Below are 22,512 nucleotides of genomic sequence, written 5' to 3'. Positions count from 1 at the left end.
TAAGCATCTTCCTTTGATCTAATATTATCCTTAACTCATCTGGTTAGCCAAAGTTGGACTGTGGGCTTTTATTGGCTTAAAGGAATGTAAATTTGTTGTCTCTAACATGCTTTTCATGGCTCAGCTGCATTTCACTGCTATCATCTGCTGGAGAACACTTTGGTGCAGATCACTGTGGTGCTGTAAGGTTAAGGCTAAAACATCGGTCATCCTATTTAAGGCACCAGGCATGCTGTCATCCAGAGTCTGTGTGACTGTGCTTAAGGCCTGCATGATAGACAAGGAAGTCAAGGGTTATAGGGGGGGGCTAGACAGGAAAGTGCAGTTGAAACCACAACCATCATATTATCAAATGGCGGAGCAAGCTTCGAAGATCAAATGGCCTACTCTTAAGCCCTATGTTCCTATAGACTCATAGGATCACCACATTTGATACTCAATAGAGTTGGCCAATTAATCCATACGAACAGATCAACAAGGAGCAGGAGTAGGTCATTTGGCCCCTTGAGCCTGCTCCACCATTTAATAAGATCATGGCTGATCTGATAGTAACCTCAAATTTGCATCCAACCTACTCCCGATAACCTATCACTCCCTTGCTTGAATCTGTCCACCTCTGCCTTAAAAATATTCAAAGAGTCTGCTTCCACTGTCTTTTCAGGAAGAGAGTTCCAAAGACTCTCAACCGTCTGAGAGAAAAAATTTCGCCTCATCTCCATTTTAAATGGGTGATCCCTTATTTTTAAACAGTGACTCCTAGTTCTAGACTCTCCCACAAGAGAAAACATCCTCTCCACACCCACCCTGTCAAGTCCCCTCAGGATCTTACATGTTTCAATCAAGTCGCCTCTTACTCTTCTAAACTCCAGCGATACAAGCCTAGCATAAGACAACCCACCCATTCCAGATAATAGTCTGGTAAACCTTGTCTGAACTGCTTCCAACGCAGTTACATCCTTCCTTAAATATAGTGACCAATACTCTACATAGTACTCCAGATGTAGTCTCACTAGTGGTCTGTTTAAATGAAGCATAACCTCCCTACTTTCATATTCAATTCCCCTTGTTATACATGATAACATTGTATTAGCCTTCCTAACTACTTGCTGTACCTGCATACTAGCCTTTTGCAATTCATGCACTAAGACATAGGACAGCATTATCTCAATGCAGGATCAACACACACATCTTGAGGTGGACTTCTCCATTCTTTTTGTGCAATCATGATCAGTGTGCTTGGGACAAACCTCAGTGCATAGCATCATCTCTGCTGCTGCTGCTCAACAATTATCCTTTTCACCGATGGCTCCTGGGATACAGCAGCTGTGCCCAGCTGAGCAGAGCTCATAGAGGACTATGCACTCCGATATTGTTTCTGTATTCCAGTCCCTGTCACCACCATCTGCTCTTGCTCACTTGTGAAATGTGAATCTTCAGGTGAAAACTCACCTATCTGCCTTACTGATCCCACCATAAGCATGAGTCTTGCACCCTCAGAATGAATCAGTTCTTCTGAGGAATTTTTGTCTGCAATGTCCACTGACTAATGCTGCATGCTGAAGGCCCTGGCAGAGTTCAAATACATAAATTAGCAATGTAAGGTAAGAATGTTGCAACTTATCATTATGAAGATAGTCATATTCCACCCACTGTCAAAATCAAGTTAACATAACCGAGTGCTGTATGACATTTAATTGTGCAACTAGGTAACTGAGAGCTTCCCATCTCTCATGGCCAGGGGCAATGAAATACCACTGATCCCCAGTCTCTTCCTCTACAGTTTCTCATCAGTTCTCTGGATCTCTCCCTCAAGCTTTATGCTCTCTTGTCCTGCAATGCCATGACTGTAATGGAATATTTTCACTCGATGAATACAATGCATTTGATGATGGTGACAATGGGGGAAAGATGTGAAATTGCACAGGAATGAGGGCGAGTACCAGTGGTGGATGGATGGACTGGGATGTGAGGAAGTGTATGGAAAGAGACTGATGGGGACACATACAAGATAAGTGGGTGTGATACAGTCAGGATAATAAAGCAGAGGGAGGAAGTGGAATGATCTTCACAGCATGGGTTTAAGTTCATGTGCAACTGCACTCGCCTTTCCTGTTCTAGTTAGGCCATTAAAATGGTTGCTGCACTGAATTATGAAGTGTGACACAATGCCTCTGCTGCAGGCCTCCTGGCCTTCACTAGCCTTCACTTCTTTGTCAGGAGCCCAGGTTTTGTCCTCTTGTTGCAAAAGAAGTGCATCTCTCTTTGCTTCCTCACAGCACATCAAGTGAGACACCACTAAAGCAGGGCTCAGCCTTTGATCACCTGAATTCCAAACTGAAAATTATTTATCTGTTATTTTCAACTCAAAGCTCCTGCAAATTACATCTCTGGAATGGCCCTTTAAGTACTGGAGTTGAGATCGCATCATGTGGGTCCATATCGTGCATGCTGCTGCAAAAGTAACACCAAACCTGGAAATAAATTTATATTGTGGTGGCTGTGTTAAGAAGCCATAGACAGGCACTTTACTTTGAATTTACTTTGGGTTTGCAATACAATTTTGAATCTCACAGTGTCAAAGCATCTCCAAGTTAACATCAGGCCCAACATTTTATGTCTGCGACCTTTCGTCAGGACAGTTTTGGTGAAAGGTCACCATTCTGAAAAGTTAAGTTGGATTTTTTCTCCACAGATGCTGCCAGACCTGCTAAGTATTCCCAACATTTTCTGTTTACAGGGAAGCTAACTAAGCAGTTCTTGGCATGACTGAATGGCATTTTTAACCCAATGTCCATCATGTAGTATTTTAAAAGTTAATATAAAATTATCAGATCTCTATCACTGTCACTTGTAAATTTGATTGATTTGCGATAGCAGTAAATAACATATCATTATTGGTGAGCATAACTGAAAATATTAGCATAAATCTAAATTGCAGTAGAAACAGAAAATTTACCAAAGATAACTATTAGAAAAATGAATTAAATTCAATGTACAAAACATCATATCAGATTCACATTTGTTAGTTTTGTGAATAAATATCCAACGAATCTCCAATGCACCTTTAATTTCAGGGCTAAGATCATTGCAATGTATAAAGAGCATTAAAGGTACTTACTTGTATAAATATATTCCATATTCTTTCTTCTGTAAACTCTTGTTGCTTTTCCTTGAGGGAATTAAAGTGCTCACCAAGGGGTGCTCCTTCGATCAGTTCCATAACTATATATAATCGATCATCTACAAAGATCAGCAAAATATGACGATACCTTTTGATTTAAGTACTGAGTGACCCTTATTTAACCTTCTGTAAAAAAAATGTCTGAAACATATCTGCAGTCTTACAAAACCTTTATGTAGGGTTATGGTGAGAAAATTGGCAAAACAAAGGAAAATGAAAGAAAATATGTTGATTGCTACAGTAAATTATCATACGTATATTTAATAGGCAGGTGGAAATATATAAGACTATGACAATAAACTTCAATGTTTGTTAGGATCATGTGTACCTGAAATGTTGCTGTAGTGCAGCAACATATATCACATTCTAAGCACTAGGAACTTAGTTTAACTGGGTTTAAGTGAAAACCAGAAACCCGGAGATCCTGAGTTTGAACACCAACACTTTTCCTCAAGCTTTCATCCTTTCAAGGGAAATAAAACAAGTACCATTTTGAAGGTTTATGATGAGGCTGCATGCACTGCTTGCCACATGGTGGCAATATTTATCCTTGAAAACTCCGAGATCAGCACCATACCTAATGGACATTCATGTTTAATAGTGAATCTTCCATGGCTGTTCTCTCTCTTCTAATGAAATATCATTTGGCTTATATTCTATGTGATTATATTTGTTGTTCAGTGTTATAAAGTCTATTTTTAATGCAGATTGACTTCACTGAAAGCCTACCTAGTTGATTATTGGATTATTACATTATTAAAAAGACAATGTAAAAATTAGTTAAAATAGTAATAGTGCTGCTTCACTAAATAACAAAAAGGAGCATGTCACAAAGTTATATATTCGCAGTTTTGCCAGGGTAATCTCCAACTTCAGGTCAGGAATATAAATTATATGAAAGAACAATAGTCTATTATTTAAAATTTACAGGGCCACTACAGATTTAGATGCAAATACACTAGTTAAATTTCTGGAGTTCACGTACATTATAATCAAACACTATGAATATGTAATGGCATTTTCTACACAAATAAGTACATTCTTATGCTAGTCTTTTTGCTTTTATATGCAAAAATGTACTTACTTTCTATAAAAGTCTTGTAATATCTCACTACATTTGGATGATGGAGCTGCAAAAAATAAATGTCTTGCATTAAAGGGGATTGTTCTCAAATAAACTATCTTAAAAATTATTTCTGAAGAGCCCGGTGCACTATTATTCTATCATGCTCTTTGTTATAAACTTCAAATGCGGTGTTATTCTTAACAGTGAAGTTATTAAAATGCAAACATTACAAAGACATATATTTATTCAAATAAATATCAATCACTCTTTTATACAATCTGAAATATATTTAAATTTTCTGCAATTGGTTTGTTTGTTTACTTGTGTAACATTTGATCTAAGGTCATTGTCATCAAAAGCAATTGGACCTAAAATCAGTCCTGTGACAAGGACAGATTTCAGATTTAGGATTACATTCTGCAGCAAAGAAACAACTTGCATTTATATAAGTGGCTTTCAACCTCAGAATGTTCCACATGCTTCACAGGCTATGATATTCTTCACCTTCTAGCAGGCAACCGGCACATAGTAAGGTCTCACAAACAGCAATGATATAAATGATCAGTTTCCGTGTTTCTGATGGTGTTGGTTGAGAGTTAAATGTTGTACAGGATGACACCCAGCTTTTCTTTGAATAGTGCCTTAGGATTTTTTATGTCAGGGGCGCACCAGGAGTGTGGGATCTGGCAAAGTTGGAGGACAACTCCTGCAACGTTTTAACCACTTTCCTCTCATTCCCTTCTCAATTAAATCTCACCCTCACATACTATGGATGATAAATTGACACTGCTTTCAGAAACCTCTCATCTGTCTCCATTTACCCATGCCAATATATGTTAATCATTATCCCATTTCAAGTCCAGAAGCTCTGCACAGCCCTCAAAGAAAAGATGACGTGAACAAGACCTTACACTAGCCAACATCAGCTTAGGGACTGGCATCCTTAACGTTCAGTGAATAGGATGGAAGGTTTTTCTTACTTTCATTGGACATGAGCATTGCTGGCAAGGCCAGCACTTATTGCTCAACCCTATTTTCCCTTGAGAAGATGATGGTGAGCTACCTTCTTGAATCACTGCAGTCCATCTATGGTAAGTAAGTACACCCCACAGCACTGTTAGGAAGGGAATTTGAGTGTTTTGGCCCAGCAACAGTGAAACAATGGTGATATAGTTGCAACTCAGGGTGGTGTGTGAGTTAGAGAGGAATCTTTAAGTGGTGCTACTCCCATGTGTTTGCTGCCCTTGTACTTCAGGTGGTAGAGGTCGCCGGTATAGAAAAAGGCTGTGGAAGGAGGTTTGGTGAGTTGCTGCAGTGCATCTTGAATACGGTACACACTGCTGCCAGTGTGCTAGTGGTGGAGGGAGTGAATATTTATGGTGATGGTGGGCTTTTTTGTTCGGGATGGTGTTGAGCTTCTTGAGTGTGGTTGAAGCCACACTCATCAAGCCAGATTCCTAATTTGTGACTTGTAGATGGTGGACTGGCTTTAGGGAGTCAGGTGGTAAGTTAACTTGCCACAGATTTCCTAGCTTCTCACCTGCTCTTGTAGCTGCAGTATACATATGGCTGCTCCAGTGAAGTTTCTGATCAACAGTTACCCCCCGCATTTTGATGATGGGGAATTTAGTGATGGTAATGCCTTGAATGTCAAGGGGAGATGGTTAGATTATCTTGTTGTAGATGGTCATTGCCTGGCACTTGCATGGGGAAATGTTACTTGCCACTTAACAGCTCAAGCCTGATTGTTGTCCAGGTCTTGCTGTATATGGACATGGACTACGTCAGTATCTGAGCTGTTGCAAATGCTGTTGAACACATGAAATCTTCAATGAATCTCTCTACTTCTGACTATATGATGGAGGGAAGGTCACTGTTGAAGCAGCTGAAGATGTTTGGACCAAGACACTACCCTGAGTAATTCCTGCAGCGACGTCCTGGGACTGAGATGATTGACCTCCAACAACCATAGCCATCTTCCTTTGTGCTAGGTAAGACTAATCAGTGGAGAGTTTTCCTCCTGATTCCTATTCACTACAGTTTTGTTAGGTTTCCTTGATGCCGTACACGGTCAAATGCTACCTTGAAGTCAAGGGCAATCACTCTCACCTCATTTCTTGAGTTCAACTCTTTAGACCATATTTGGACCAAGGCTGTAATGAGGTCAGAAGCTGAGTGGCCCTGGCAGAACCTAAACTGAGTGTCAGTGAGCAGGTTATTGCTCTGAAGGGCTGCTTGATAGCACAGTCATGGACACCTGCCATCACTTTGCTGATCATCAGTGTAGACTGATGGGGAGATAACTGACTAGATTGGATTTTCCCTGTTATTTGTGGACAGGACATACATGGCCAATTTTGCACATTGTCAGATAGATGCTGCTGTTGTAACTTCAGTGGAACAGCTTGGATAGGGGCATGGCTAGTTCTGGAGCACAAGTCTTCAGTACTATTGCCGGAAGGTTTTCAGGGGCCTTGGCCTTGCAGTATCCAATGCCTTCAGCTGTTTCTTGATATCATGAGTGAATTGAATTGGCTGAAGACTTGCATCTATGATGCTATAGACCTCAGGAGGAGGCTGAGATGGATCACCCATTCTGCACTTTCGGTTGAAGATGGGCGCAAATACTTCAGCTTTGTCTTTTGCAATTGATGTGCTGGGCTCCCGCATCATTGAGGATGGAAATATTTGTGGAGCCTCTTCTTCCACTGTGTTGTTTAATTGTCCAACACCATTCATGACTGGATATGGCGGGGCTGCGGAGTTTGGATCCAATCCACTGATTATAGGATTGCTTAGCTCGGTCCAACGCATGCTGCTTCCTGGCATGCTCTCCTGCACATTTCATTAAAGCAGGTTTGATCCAATGGCTTGATGATAATGATAGAGTGAGGTATATGCTGGGCCATAAGGTTACAGGTTATGTTTGAATATAATTCTGCTACTGCTGATGGCCCATAGCACCTCATGGATGTCCAGATTTAGCTGCTAGATCTGTTCAGAATCAACCCCATTTAAAACAGTGACAGTGCCACACCACATAATGGACAGTATGCTCAGCATAAAGATGGGACTTTGTCTTCACAAAGATTGTGTGCTGGTCACTCCTACCAATAATGTCATAGATATCTGCGACAGGTAAATTGGTGAGTATGAGGTCAAGTAGGTTTCTCTGCTTTATTGGTTCCCTTGCCGCCTGCCACAGGCACAGTCCAGCAGCTATGACCTTTAGAACTCTGCCAATTCAGCCAATGGTGCTACTGAGCCTCTCTTGGTGATGGACATTGAATTTCTCCCGCCCAGAGTACATTCTGTAATCTTGTGCCCTTCCGTGCTTCTTTAAAGTGGTTTTCAATTGGAGCAGTATTGATTTATCATCTGAGGGATGACACTTGGTAATCATCTGAGGGATGATACTTGGTAATCAGCAGGGATTTTCCTTGCCCATGTTTGACCTGATGCCATGAGATTTCATGGAGTCAGGAGTCAATATTGGGGACTCCCAGGGCTACTCCCTCCTGACAGTATACTACTGAGCTGCCATCTCTGGTAGGTCTGATCTTTTGGTGGAACAGGACATACCCAGGAACGGTGATGGAGGTGTCGGGGACTGGCTATAAAGTATGATTCAGTGAGTGAGACTATGTCAGGCTGTTGCTTGACTGGTCTGTGGGACAGTTCTCCAAATTTTGACAGAAGTCTCCAGTTGTTAGTAGGAGGACTTTGCAGGGTCAACTAGGCAAGGTGTGCCTGTGCTCATTCTTGTACTGCTATGCAGTGCTTCCCTGTTGTTGCAGCATAGCAGGGGAAGGCTGCTGAATTTCAGTGGGGGGAACTGTAGATGGTCTTGGACAATGACCTCGAGAGTTCTCAGCTTAAAAGATGCAGCTTCAAACTCCACCATCTTGGCATGTGTGGCACAGGGTGGGCTGGTCAGCTAACATGCAATAGAAATGGCACTGGAGGACTGGCAGTGCTGAGATGTTGAATGCCTAAGCAATCCTGGTAATCTGCTGGAAGGCAAATTGTTGTGCTGCTTTGATACCCTGCAAATCCTTTCAAGTATCTGCAGTCATCATGGCAACAGTCTAGGTTTGCATGGCATCAAGTTGACTTTGCATGACAGAAGTCAGAGCTCCCATTGCAGTACTCAAGACGTTGGGTGGCTTCTGTTGTGCTGTAATGGAAGCTGAGACATCGCCCACCAAATTCTGCAGGTCCACAAGTTTGCTAATGGGGTTGACAGCCACTTCCATGCTGGAAAGAATAGGCACCAAGTTCCATGCAAAGCCATTGCAAAGTCCATCCACACTCCTCCACGCTCCTTAATATTGCCCACAGGCTTTCTGGCAGGCCTGCCAATGCACTGCATTTCATTGTGCGTACTCGTCAATCTTTTTCTGCAGCCTGCTCCGTCAAAGTGCTCATCTGAATACACTGCAGCAGAACTCATGTGCGACCTTGCTCTGCAGGGAGCTGGCACTTGTGCTACTCTTGCCTTCTGACCTGACTACAAGCCACTCATGCCCAGTATCTCACCACCTATATATATCCGCTCAAGTACGTGCGGTGTCAGATCTGAGCTGGTAGCTGCACATGTGTAGTTGAGCGAAATAGTTTCTTCATTATCACTGTCTTCCACCTATTTCTCTCCACCACTGTATGGAGAGGTTCTAGTTGTTAGAAATCTGAAAGGAGAAAGGCAGAAAGATAACGTGTTGGTTAGGGAAGGATAGCGGGTAACGTAAGAGATTACTCTGTCTGTAGTTTCTAAATCTCAGAGGATTGTGGGTTGAGAGTGAATTGGGATGTGAGGAAGAGGATTAAGTATGAGAATATCACAATTGGCTTTGTTCCAGCGCATTGCTGGCCAAAGTCTCAGAAATGGCTATTCCAAAGACGGCAGCCACTGTCTCCTACATGAGGGTAAGGACATGCAGTTATGCTTGCCCACCACTGGTTAGCACCTGCTGTCTCCAGTTGTGTACAATAACTTCCAACAACTACTTCAGCCAAAATGCACCTCCACTTTAAGAGACAGGCTAGCTTTAAGTCAAGCAGGTGAAGCACAAAGTCACTCAACAAGCTTGTGCACCACCTTGTCCTGCAAGAGAGAAGGAAGTATGTCATTGAGTGTGGTAGAATCTGTTTCAGTGATGTGACTGTCGTAGCTAAATAACTGGCAGTGTTTGCAAACTGTGAGATGTAGGTGTGAGGCTTGCTGCAGTGTGTGAGGATGAGGTGAAGTTATGAAAGTTAGGTATTAGTCCGGATTGGCAGAGATTCTTAGCAGGTGAGTGATGGGGATGTGCTGCATTGAGTAGTGTCTGAGGCTGGTGGTGTAGTTGCTGGAATATGGCATTTAAAGATGCATTCACTAGCTTTGACCACTTGTTAGGGATCATTGAACTTTTTGCAGGACTTTTTTCTATTTTTAATGTTTTTAGAACTGTCAGCAATCTCCCTGAGGCTGCACTTAATCTCAGAGAGATGTGCACTCTTTCGTGCGCATGCGCGAAAGAGCGCACTCTTGCTTTTGGGGAACACCGCCCCCGCCCGCACAGGAAGCGCATAGCACTTCCCGGTGGACATCACACTGGGCGGGCCTTAAATGGCCTCCCACGTAAAATGGCGGCAGGGATCGGCTCCCCACCCGCCAGTGATTGGGTTGGGCCTGCCTGCCTGGAAGGCAGAAAATTCTGCCCCATGTAACTAAACTCTGTACCACTTCCAGAAACAAGGGGCAGAATTTTCTGCCTTCCAGGCGGGCAGGCCCGACCCAATCTCCGGTGGGTGGGGAGCCGATCCCCGCTGGAGAAGCGGGCCCCACCACCATCTTATGTGGGCAGGCCAATTAAGGCCCGTCCAGCGTGACGTCCGCCAGGAAGCGCTATGCGCTTCCTGTGTGGGCAGGGGGCATTCCCCAAAAGCGAGAGTGCACTCTTTCGCGCATGCACATGAAGGAGCGCACATCTCCCTGAGGCTAAGTGCTGCCTCAGGGAGATCGCTGACAGTTCTAAAAACATTAAAAAATAGAAAAAAAAATCCTTAACATGTCCCCCTCATGTGACAATGTCACATGAGATGGGTCATGTTCATAATGTACACCAAAACTTTATTAAATTTTTAAAATCCCTACATGAAACCCCATCCCACCGATGGATGAGGTTTCATGTTTTTTCTATGCCCCGCTGGGGGTCCTGGCCTGCCCGCCAACATTAAGGTTGGATGGGCAGGTCCTTTAATTGTTTTAATGATCCTGTCAATGGCCTCAATTGACCATTAACAGGTCGGCAGGCCCACAGCTGATTTTGCTGCTGGCCCGCCTTCTTGAAGGTTTAAATGGGGCGGGATGATGTCAGGGGTTTCCCCAGATGTCATCCCACGTCATTCTGCGCGCCGGCGAGCAGGCCCTGCCCCATGCTCGCCGACAGCAAAATTCGGCCCAAGTTTCATTTTAAAATATACAAATACTGACTGCATTTTCAGTATCCACTTTGGTCCATGGTTTAGAATATTAATATGCAACCATTTTGCTCTTTTACCTGATACTAGGGGAAGCTTGCAGCTCACAGGCAACAATAAAGATTATTATGTATCATAGAAACATTTTTGTCCAAACATATTTAACACAAAGATACAAGGAAGGAATATCCCCATCCTCAGTGATGGCAGAGCCCAGCACGAGTGTGCAAAAGACAAGGCTGAAGTGCTCACAACTTTCTTCAGTCAGAGATGCTGATTGGATAATCCATTCTGGCCTCCTCATGAGTATTTGCCAATTTGATTCAGTTCACTTGATATCTAAAAATGGTTGAATGCACTGGATACAGCAAAAAAATTATAGGCCCTAACAACAATCGCGCATAGTGCTGAAGATCCATGCTCTAGAACTAGCTGTGCCTCTAACCAAGCTGTCCAGTACAGCTACAACGCTGGCATCTAGTCAACAGAGTGGAAAATTACCCATTTATGTTTTGTCCACAAAAAAGCAGGATAAATCCAATCTGGCCAATTACCACATGTATATTATAGAGTCTAACAATCTCCCTTGACATTCAACGCCATTACTATCGTCGAATCTCCCATTATTCACATCCGGGGTCACCAGAAACTTAACTGTACTAGCCACAAAAATATTATGGCTGCAAGAAGCCAGAAGCTGTGTATTTGGTGGCAAGTGACTCACTTCCTTACTCCCCAAAGCCTTTCCACCACATACAAGACTTAAGCCAGAACTGTGATACAATACTCCCCACTTGCCTGGATGAGTGGAGCTCTATCAACACTCAAGAAGCTCAACACCTTCCATGACAAAGCTGCCCACTTGATGAGCACCTCATACACCAACTTAACATTCATTCCCTCCATTGCTGATGCATCATGGCTGCAGTGTGTACCATCTACAAGGTGCACTGCAGCAATTCACCAAAATTTCTTCAACACCACCACCCAAGTCTGCTACCTTTACCACCTAAAAGAACAAGGGCAGCAGGCACACGGGAACATCACCATCTCCAGGTTCCAAACCATGTCACATTCCAGACTTGAATCTATATTGCTGTTCCTTCATCATTACTGGGTAATAATCCTGGAACTCCTTATCTAAATAGTGTTGTGGGAGTACCTTCACCATACAGATTTCAGCAGTTCAAGAAGGCAGCTTATGACCACCTTCTCAATGGAAACTGAGGACTAGCAATAAATGGGCCATGTCAACAATATCCACATCCCACAAACAAATTATAAAAGAGAATAATATTTTAAAAGCATGAAACAAATATTGCCCTTTACACTTGTAATAATCTAACTGATATAATGTTCCGTGGGAAGAATTTTCCCCCCGTTGGGGGGGAAATACAGGAGCGGGTGTGGGCAGGCGTGCCTCCAATCGGTGCCCCGTTCAGGGGTTCGCCGATATTTTACATAGGCGGGCCAATTAAGGCCTGCCCAGAGTGATGTCCGCATAGAAGTGCTATGTGCTCTCTGTGTGGGCGGGGTGAGGGGGGGGGGCGGGGGGGGGGGGGGGGGGGGTGTGTGGAGGGGGGTGGTATTCCCTGCATGTATATGAAAGAGCTCATTCATCTCCCTGAGGCTAAGTGCTGCCTCGGGGAGATCGGCTCAGAATTAAAACTTTGAACGTAAATGTTTAAAAAATTTCCCTGACATGTTCCCTCGTGTGACACTGTCACAAGTTGGGACATGTCCATCACTTAAATTCAAACCTTTACTAAAAATTTAAAAACCCTCATGAAACCTTATTCCACCCATGGATGAGGTTTCATGCTTTTTCTGAAGCCTGCCAGGGCTCCCGGTCTGTCCGCCAACCCTAAGGTTGGATGGGCAGGTCCATTAATTAGGCTGATGACTTTTTAAATGGCCTCAATAGGCGGTTTACAGGTCGGCGGATGCGCAGTTGATTCAGCTGCCCCCCCGCTGACCTGAAAATGGAAATGACGCAGGGTGACGTCGGAAGTTCCACCCGACATCATCCCATGTCATTTTACACGTCGGCGAGTGGGCCCCGCCCTAAAGATCCTGCCCTATGTGTTTACTAGAAAAAGCAAAATGAATTAACATCCATTTGCTAGACATTCTCCAACTATTACAAACACAGAGCTCATTGAAAATGACCATCGCTAATATTTTTACAATGTACTGTATGTATGAAACAAAAACAGACATTTTTTTAAAAAAATCAAGAAAATGCACCTGTTCCCTAATTATTGTTAGTTCAGACACAATTTTCTCTACACTGCTGTCCCGGTCTTTTTTGTCTTTTCCAAAAGCTGGATTGTGCAAATTAACTTCTTTCATCGCTAGCAGATTCTGTCCACTGTATTTCCTAACCTGTGAAATCAAGAAGAGATCTAAAATATACATTTAACAAGTATATTGCAGAAAGTTAATAAAATGTAACTATAAAAGGAAAGGCTTACCTTAAAAACATTCCCAAATGCTCCACTCCCAAGATAGTCTAAAATGGCATAATTACCGATAAATTTTGTTGGAGCTTTATTTTGGTTAACTCCTTCAATATTTTCAGTGATTTGTTTTAGTTCATCAGACTAGACACAAAATTGCAAGATAGATTACAAACTTTCTGTGGAAAGGCAGAACTTTGAAAATACATAAATCTAATTAGAGTTCTTCACTTACAGTTAAAGAGTTCAACTTAGTTACCAAGTTTTCATATGTATGAATGTCACGAGCATAATGTCCAACATCAATGAACATCTCAAACATGTCAGGAGGAAATAACCTGCATTCAAAAAGTCTGATTAGTGAGGGTCAATCACTATTAACAATCATGAAAATGTTGACATTAAGTAAGTGAAGCAACCTAGAGAACAGAAAAAGAAATATCCACTATTCTTACACGATCAATAAAACCCATTCATATATTGTTAGATATTAGGAAATTCTTGCTGTAGCAAATACTTAATCTACTCTAAAGTATGTGATGTCATATCAATTGAAGGGGTGGTGGTGGTATGTTACAGTTCACTGAGGGAGTCCAAGTTGCTGTAGTAACATAGGGCTGAATCTTCGGCTTGGCGAGCAGGGGTGGGGCTCGCTCGCTGAGGTGTAAAATGATGTGCGGTGACATCGTGCAAGCGTCCCGACGTCACCGCGCTTCATTTAGATTTTCAGCTCGGCAGGCGTGCAGCCGAGTCGGCTGCGTGCCCGCCGAACTGTCAAAGGCCTGTTAAGGCCATTAATGAAGTAATTAAGCCTATTGAGAAAGCTGCCCGTCCAACCTTAAGGTTGGCGGGCAGGCAAAGAGCCCAGGCGGCCTTCGCATTTTTCATGGAACCTCATCCACGGGCGGGATGAGGTTTCATGAATGGTTTATAAATTAAATAATTTTTTGAATTAAAGTTCATTGATATGTCCCAGCTCATGTGACACTGTCACATGAGGGGGCATGTCTTAAAATTTTTTTTTTAATTAAAATTTTTGGAACTTAAGCTAATCTCCCTGAGGCAGCTCTGTGCGTGGAAGAGTGCAGGCCCCGACTCAGGGACCCCCCTGCTGGCTGCACAGGGACCACTCAGCACTTCCGGGCGTGCATCACGCTGGGCAGGCCTTAATTGGCCCGCCCATGTAAAATGGCGGTGCGGACCCGATCGGGGGCACCAATAGGGTCCGCACACCCCCGCACAGCGACCCCCCCCAATGAGGGTAAAATTCTACCCAGATACTTTTATATGCATGCTGTAGTCTGGAGCTATGGATAGTGATGTTCGAGGTTTAAATGTTCTTTCCATCAGATGACTGGCCAGGAATCTCTCCCATTCTTACTGCTTGCCAATAGCATGTGTTGGAAGGATTTGCAGGTTGATACTCAACCTGTTTGCTGCGTTATGAATGCACCTTCCTTGGCCATCAAGTCCTAGAGTGGGTCTTAAACCTTGAGCTTCTAGGTCAGAGGGAGGGATGCTATCCACTCCATCACAAAACCTACTATCATTTGAAGTAAAGGGTAGCAATTGGAATGCCATGCTAAACTGAGAGATAATGGACCCAAAATTCATGTGGACTGATTTTTGGGTGCTGAACCATGATCCGCAGTGTACCTACGCATGTTCAGATTGAGGTGGGTAAGACACAAAATTTGTCTACCCACCTCATTTAAATGATTTTGGTGCTACTTCCTGTACTTCCAGGCAAGCTATGTACACAGCAGGCCTAGGAGGGAGGCAATCACAAGAGGGAGAGAGTGAGAGATTGAAACTTGGAGGGAATGGTACCATGTACTTTTTCAAATTCCCAAATTTGAAGCAATTACGACAATAACATTTATGAAACTTAGCGCAAATAGTGTAGATATTCCTACAGCTTTTGTGCCCCACAGGCATCCACACGAAGTGCCAAAATTGGAAATGCCTGAAAGGGAGGCAAGATTCAACTTTTGACTTGTAACAGATTTTCAGAAATTGTCCAGCCACGTTTGGTGCTGTGGTTCAACAACAGAAGATGAGGGGTGATAAATGCTGAAAACATTTGCTGACAATACAAAAATAAGTGGGAGGGCATAAGGAATCTGCAAGGGGATATAGATAGGTTGAGTAAGTGGGCAAAAACTTGGCAGATGGAGTTTAATGTAGGAAAGTGTGAGGTCATGCACTTTGGTTGGAAAAATCAAAAGGCAGACTATTATTTAAATGGCAAGAGACTCAAAAGAAGTGCAGCACAGAGGGATCTGGGTGTTCTTGTGCATAAAACAGAAAAAAGTTAGCATGCAGGTGAAGCAAGTAATTAAGGAGGCAAATGGAATTTTGGCCTGTATTGCTAAGGGGTTGGAGTTTAAAAATAGGGAAGTCTTTTTACAACTGTACAAGGTGTTGGTGAGGCCGCATCTGGGGCAGAATTTTCTCCCCGTCGGGTGGGAAGTTTAAGAGCAGGAGTGCAGAGGCATATGGAGGCACGCCTCTGATCGGCGCTCACGATTGGGGGGGTGCCGCCATTTTATGTGGGAGGGCCAATTAAGGCCTGCCCAGCGTGACATCCACAGGGAAGCGCTAAATGCTCCCTGTGCGGGTAGTGGGGGGTGAATCCCTGAGTCAAGAGTGCACTCTTCCGCGCAAGCGCACAAAAGAGCGCACTCAGCTCCCTGAGGCAGCTCCCTGAGGCTAAGTGCTGCCTCAGGGAGATCGGCTCTACAGTAAAAAGTCTTTAAAATAGAAAAGAAAATTTCCCTGGCGTCCCCTCATGTGGCACTGTCGCATGAGTTGGGACAAGTCCGTCAATTTTAAATACACTTTAATTACATTTTTTAAAACCTAAATGAAACATCATACCGCCCGTAGATGAGGTTTCATGCTTTTTCTAATGCCCGCCAGGGCTTCTGGCCTGCCCGCCAACCTTAAGGTTGGACAGGCAGGTCCATTAATTACTTTAATGACTCTGTCATTAGCCTCAATTGGCCACTGACAGGTCGGCAGGTGCACAGCTGATTCTGCTGAGCCGCCACCTACCTGAAAACTTAAATGGGGCGCGGTGACATCGGGAGTTCCGCCCAATGTCATCCCGTGTCATTTTACATGTCAGCAAGCGGGCCCTGCACCACTCCCCTGTCGCCGACTGGGAAATCCTGGCCCTGTGTACAAGTTTGGTCCCCATATTTAAGAAAGGATATATTGGCACTGGAGGCAGTTCAAAGGAGATTCACTAGGCTGATTCCTGGGATGAAGGGGTTGACTTATCAAGAACAGCTAAACAGTTCAGCCTGTATTCATTAGAGTTTAGACAAATGAGGGATGATCTTATTGGAAGGTACAAGATTCTGAGGGGGCTTGACAGGGTAGACGTTGAGAAGATGTTTCCACTAGTGAGGAAATTTCAAACTAGGGGACATATTTAAAGAATAAGGGGGCACTCATTTAAAACTGCGATGCGAAGGAATTTCTTCTCTTAGAAGATAGCGAATGTGTAAAATTCTCTACCCCAGAGAGTTGTGGAGGCTAGATCACTGGAAGTATTTAAAGATGAGGTAGATAGATTTTTAAAATATCGGGGAGTTGAGGGTTATGAGGCGCTGGCATTAAACAGGAGTTGAGGCCTGGGGTAGGTCAGCCAAGGTCTTATTGAATGGTGGGGCAGGCTTGAGGGGCCAAATGGCCTACTCCTGCTCCTATTTCTCATGTTCTTATAATAGATAGGTGGGGATTGGAGGTGGAGGAACAAAAAGTGGAAAATCACACAGGGCTCCTGCTCAACTGCTCCAGCTGCAAAGTGCACATTGTGAACAATAGGGTTTTTGTGGAAAATAAAGTTGACTTTTATTGGTAAAGTTCAAAAAAGTGGAAATCAATTATGTGCATGTAGATTAATGTATGTAAATTTTAAAAAATAATCAGACCACTGTTAATGATGTTGTGAAACATTTTTTTAAATCATAATTTATAACTTAAATGCCTGTTTTAGTAGAACAGTACATTTTCCACTCAAAGAAAGTCAATTCCAGGCAGTTGTTACAGAGCTTCTCGCAGATTATCCAGAGTAGCACTGACAGAAGGCATCAGCACAAATTGCATATTTGGATTTTATAGCTCACTTAATAGCGCTACTGATTTTTCTGCCTGTCGGGCGGGCAGGCCCAACCCAATCTCCGACAGGTGGTAAGCCGATCACCACCGGAGGAGCAAGCTCTGCCGCCATTTTACGTGGGCGGGCCAATTAAGGCCCACCCAGCGTAACATCCATCGGGAAGGGCTATGAGCTTCATGTGCGGGTGGGGGGCATTCCCCAAAAGCGAGATTGCTCTTTCACGCATGCGCACGAAAGAGCGCACGTCTCCCTGAGGCTAAGTGCTGCCTCAGGGAGATCACTGACAATTCTAATAACATTAAATATAGGAAAAGAAAATCCTTAACATGTCCCCCTCATGTGACAATGTCACATTAGATGGGACATGTTTATAATCTACACTAAAACTTAATTAAATTTTTTAAATCCCTACATGAAATCTCATCCCGCCGGTGGATGAGGTTTCATGTTTTTTCTATTCCCCACCGGGGCTCCTGGCCTGCCCACCAACCTTAAGGTCGGAAGGGCGGGTCCTTTAATTGTTTTAATGATCCCATCAATAGCCTCAATTGGCCATTGACAGGTCGGTGGCCCTGCAGCTGATTTTGCTGTGCCCCCAACTTCCTGAAAATTTAAATGGGGTGCTACACCCGACGTCATCCTGCATCATTTTGCACGTCGGTGAGCGGGCCCTGCCCTCTGCTTGTCGACGGCAAAATTCAGCCCAATGTTGCTGATCTCAGTCCAGTGCAACAGTAAAATACTAAGCAGATACAGGACACATCTCTGAATAGGGGTGAAAATCAGAAATTTAAAAATCTGTACAGTACTTCATACTTTAACTTATTTAAGGAGTTACTGAAATCTTGGAATAATGAACAAGAGAGGTAATGCCAACGTGTAGGTGACAATTACATTGGATATTGTACCTTTTGAATAATTGTCTGTTCCTTTCCATGCTGAAGAGAAAACGTAAAGCTCTAAATGCATAGCACTGTAATGAAAATTTATAAGTATATGTAAGTATATACATATTAATGAAATGAACATACATAACACATAGGTTGAAACACGCACAGTAGAAATCTATAAAAGTACTTAAAAGGCAGATGTTATTATAACATGACAAAGAGAGCCAATTATTTTCTGAGACACACACTGACAAATCGCAGCATTTTTCCCAGGCATTTCATATTGGTCACAGTTACACAAAACTAAAAGCATGACTGGACTTTATTTTTACTGAAAAATCCATGCTCCAAGAAAGCTATTTTATTATTGTACCAATGAGTTTAGCCACAGAAATTAAGTTGCCATATTATGTGGCAGTCACTTTTTGTTGCAATGTAAGAAAGGAACCTTATTTTCAGTAAGCAAGTTGGACATTTACCATCAGCATCATCACCCCCATTTGAGCAAGAGGGCTTAGAAAATCAATGTAGTTCTGTGCTCCATTTAGAAGCTGGCAAACGGAATGAAAGCACTAAATGTTGATTGCATCCATGCAAGCAACAATGCAAAACTCTGTCAATGCCTAAACTAATTGTTTGAACAAAACAAATAAAATTCAATCGCTTGTGAATGCTTAAAGCAATAAACAAAGAGTACTGGTTTTGGAAAAAAATAAAATTAGTGTGGTATCAAAATTACCTGCAAGATATCTGCTTTTGGTGCATTCCTTTGTTTGCTTGGTAGAATTAACTTCCCAATCACATAAATGCCATTCCCCTACAAAACAAATTTAAAGAACAATAACATCGTCAAAGATTTGGTTCAGATTTTAAGCAACACATTCCTGATATTCTATTAAATGTTCAAAATAAGCTTTCCTAATTTTATGACAGCAGGCCAGAGCCCGAATTACTTCCGGACATATTGAATTTTTAAGTAAGATGTGTCTTTTAAAAAAAAGGACATACAAGCAAAAGCTGGCTTAGGCTGTCAAGTAACTACTGGCTGGAAAGTTCCTATGTGGATTACTTGACCAATTAGTCCAGTGTCGTACCTAAAAAGGCGTCAAGGCCTACTTCAGACAGATACACTTCAAAGGAAAAAAAGCAATGCAAAAACTGAAATGTAATCTCCTGTGGTTCCAGAGATAATGAAGGTTGATTGCCATCTTCTGAGTTATATCCCATGATGTGAACTGAAAAGAAAGCAGATCTAGCGAAAGACATGTTGTTTTTTTTTCCCTTCCAGCAATACACAAGAAAAAGGATTAAAAGCCAACTGCAACCCTGGTCTGTGTGAAGCAAAAACAGAATTACCTGGAAAAACTCAGCAGGTCTGGCAGCATCGGCGGAGAAGAAAAGAGTTGACGTTTTGAGTCCTCATGACCCTTTAACAGAACTGAGTGAATATTAGGAGAGAGGTGAAATATAAGCTGGTTTAAAGTGAGGGGGAATGGGGGGAGAGAAGTTGGGGGGGGTGTGGTTGTAGGGACAAGCAAGCAGCAATAGGAGCAGATAATCAAAAGATGTCACAGACAGAAGAACAAAGAGGTGTTGAAGGTGGCGATATTATCTAAACAAATGTGCTAATTAAGAATGGATGGCAGGACACTCAAGGTACAGCTCTAGTGGGGGTGGGGTGGAAAGACTAGCAGGGCATAAAAGATATAGATTTAAAAATAATGGAAATAGGTGGGAAAAGAAAAATCTATATAAATTATTGGAATAAACAAAAGGAAGGGGGAAGAAACAGAAAGGGGGTGGGGATGGAGGAGGGAGATCAAGATCTAAAGTCGTTGAATTCAATATTCAGTCCGGAAGGCTGTAAAGTGCCTAGTCGAAAGATGAGGTGCTGTTCCTCCAGTTTGCATTGGGCTTCACTGGAACAATGCAGCAAGCCAAGGACAGACATGTGGGCAAGAGAGCAGGGTGGAGTGTTAAAATGGCAAGCGAGAGGGAGGTTTGGGTCTTTCTTGCGGACAGACAGAAGGTGTTCTGCAAAGCGGTCACCCAGTTTACGTTTGGTCTCTCCAATGTAGAGGAGATCGCATCAGGAGCAATGAATGCAGTAGACTAAGTTAAGGGAAATGCAAGTGTAATGCTGCTTCACTTGAAAGGAGTGTTAGGGCCCTTGGACGGTGAGGAAAGATGAAGTGAAGGGCAGGTGTTGCATCTTTTGTGTGGACATGGGGAAGTGCCATAGGTGGGGGTTGAGGAGTAGGGGTGATGGAGGAGTGGACCAGGGTGTCCCAGAGGGAACGATCCCTATGGAATGCCACCGGGGGGGGGGGGGGGGGGGGGCGTGTGAAGGGAAGATGTGTTTGGTGGTGGCATCATGCTGGAGTTGGCAGAAAATGATCCTTTGTATGCGGAGGCTGGTGGGGTGATAAGTGAGGACAAGGGAGACCCTATCATGTTTCTGGGAGGGAGGAGAAGGCGTGAGGGTGGATGCGCGGGAGTGTGTGTGCTAGTTTTGGTGCTCCAAGCCTTATGTGCAAGGGTGTGCTGTGAAGGCCACAGCTGAAGAAAATCAACTGTGCATCCCTGCAGTTGCAGGTAAAAAAAGTCCTTTCTCTCTGATTATTGGAGGCAAGTCACAAGTCAGCAAAGCCACAGCCAAAAAGTAAACAGGACAACTCCTTTCAGCTAACCTGCAGAACCAAGAATCTCCAGACCCACAGCTCAACTGCCAAACTCAGCTCTACTGGAATTACCCAATTTAACAGCCGTAATGTTTCGCCATCTACTCCTCACGGACAAGCCAAAAGACTAATTCGTATACATCTTTTTTAACTTTTATTTCTAGACTCACTTCTTATTTCTTATCTGTGTTTATGTGTGTTGCATTTTTATTATTTTTTCTCATGTTTTAGTAATTAATAAATTTACTTTCTTTGACTCAAGGAAGTCTGGTTAAATTGGCTCCTTTTAAAACATAAATATATTTGTACTGGGAAAGGAACCGAGAGGGACGGGATTCGTTTTAAATTAACCTTGTTGTGACCAATTGAGGGAGTTGAATAAAGAAGGAGAGTCAGTTCATCCCTCCTCACCCGGTAACTTAACAATGTGGGGTACCTCTTCCGGGATCATAATAAAATGGGGGAACCTTGCCCGGGAACCAGTCATAACATAATTCCAAAGATTTCAAGCTTCATTCCTGGTCAGTACTGCATCAACCGATCTCAGCCAGGACGGCAATAGGGTTGCTACAATCACAATACCAGGATAGGTGAGGACATAGTTTTTCTATTGCTGATCTCTAAAGAACGCCTTTGTTGGTAAGTACACTTGTGAGACATTGGATGAAAATAGCAAGACCAGTGCAAGAGTAATAGTTGCCCTAGGCAAACCTTCGGTCTTGCACCATACCGCAATTAACTTTCTGAAATGAATATTGTGCGTCAGTATGGATGAAAATTCTGCATTTATAAATAAAGATTTATTTTACATGAAAAAGGAGAATATTATGATACTGATGGTACATTTTCATTGCTCTACACTTTTCACAGGATATGTGCTAGAAGAAATGTACATTATAGTGTGTAAATTGGCTTACATGATGTAATACTATGTGTTCCTGCAACAGTCACTTGGTGATTTTATATGCAATTTACACAATCAATAATCATTTCGGTAGAGTAATGACTAGATTAAATTATGTTCTTTGATATTATTTACTGGTTTGGAGTTTTGGACTAGTCATATAGATGTACAAATTTGTAAAATTTTCACATAAACAGAATGAGGAATATGATATAAAAACAAAAATACCTGGAAAAACTCAGCAGGTCTGACAGCATCTGCGGAGAGGAATACAGTTGACGTTTCGAGTCCGTATGACTCTTCATCAGAACTAAAGAAATAGAGAAATGAGGTCAAATATAAGCTGGTTGAGTGGGGTGGGAGAGGTAGAGCTGGATAGGGGGCCAGGGATAGGTGGAGGCAAAGAAGAGATTGCCAAAGATGTCATAGACAAAAGGACAAAGGAGCGTTGACAGTGGTGATATTATCTAAGGAATGTGCTAATGAGGACATTAAGGGTAGCAAGCAGGACAAGCTAGTGGCAGATGGCCCTGGTGGGGTGGGGTGGGGGGAAGGGATCGAAATGGGCTGAAAGGTGGAGATAATACAATAGATTGAAATAAATTTAAAAATAGGTGGGCAAAAAAATATATATTTTTTTTTAAATTATAAATTATTGGAAAACAGGGGGATGGGAAAGTGGGTGGGGATGGAGGAGAGAGTTCATGATCTGAAATTGCTGATCTCAATATTAAGTC

General features: G+C 42.9%; 1 protein-coding gene across 1 annotated transcript in view; it reads right to left on the bottom strand.

Moving 5' to 3' along the window:
* Positions 1-22,512, bottom strand: part of nek10 (NIMA-related kinase 10) — a 351,428-nt gene that overhangs the window by 238,726 nt on the left and 90,190 nt on the right. Inside the window, exons 11-17 of the mRNA XM_041183993.1 lie at positions 18,930-19,007; positions 18,209-18,273; positions 13,407-13,509; positions 13,187-13,315; positions 12,960-13,097; positions 4,266-4,311; positions 3,119-3,240 (exon numbers count right to left, since the gene is read on the bottom strand). Of these exons, the coding sequence (XP_041039927.1) occupies positions 3,119-3,240; positions 4,266-4,311; positions 12,960-13,097; positions 13,187-13,315; positions 13,407-13,509; positions 18,209-18,273; positions 18,930-19,007 (681 nt within the window). The remainder of the gene's footprint in view (positions 1-3,118; positions 3,241-4,265; positions 4,312-12,959; positions 13,098-13,186; positions 13,316-13,406; positions 13,510-18,208; positions 18,274-18,929; positions 19,008-22,512) is intronic.

This window comes from Carcharodon carcharias, chromosome 3 (genome assembly GCF_017639515.1).
Source record: "Carcharodon carcharias isolate sCarCar2 chromosome 3, sCarCar2.pri, whole genome shotgun sequence".
In the NCBI taxonomy this organism is placed as follows: Eukaryota; Metazoa; Chordata; class Chondrichthyes; order Lamniformes; family Lamnidae; genus Carcharodon; species Carcharodon carcharias.
This window is presented reverse-complemented; position numbering and strand designations above follow the sequence as displayed.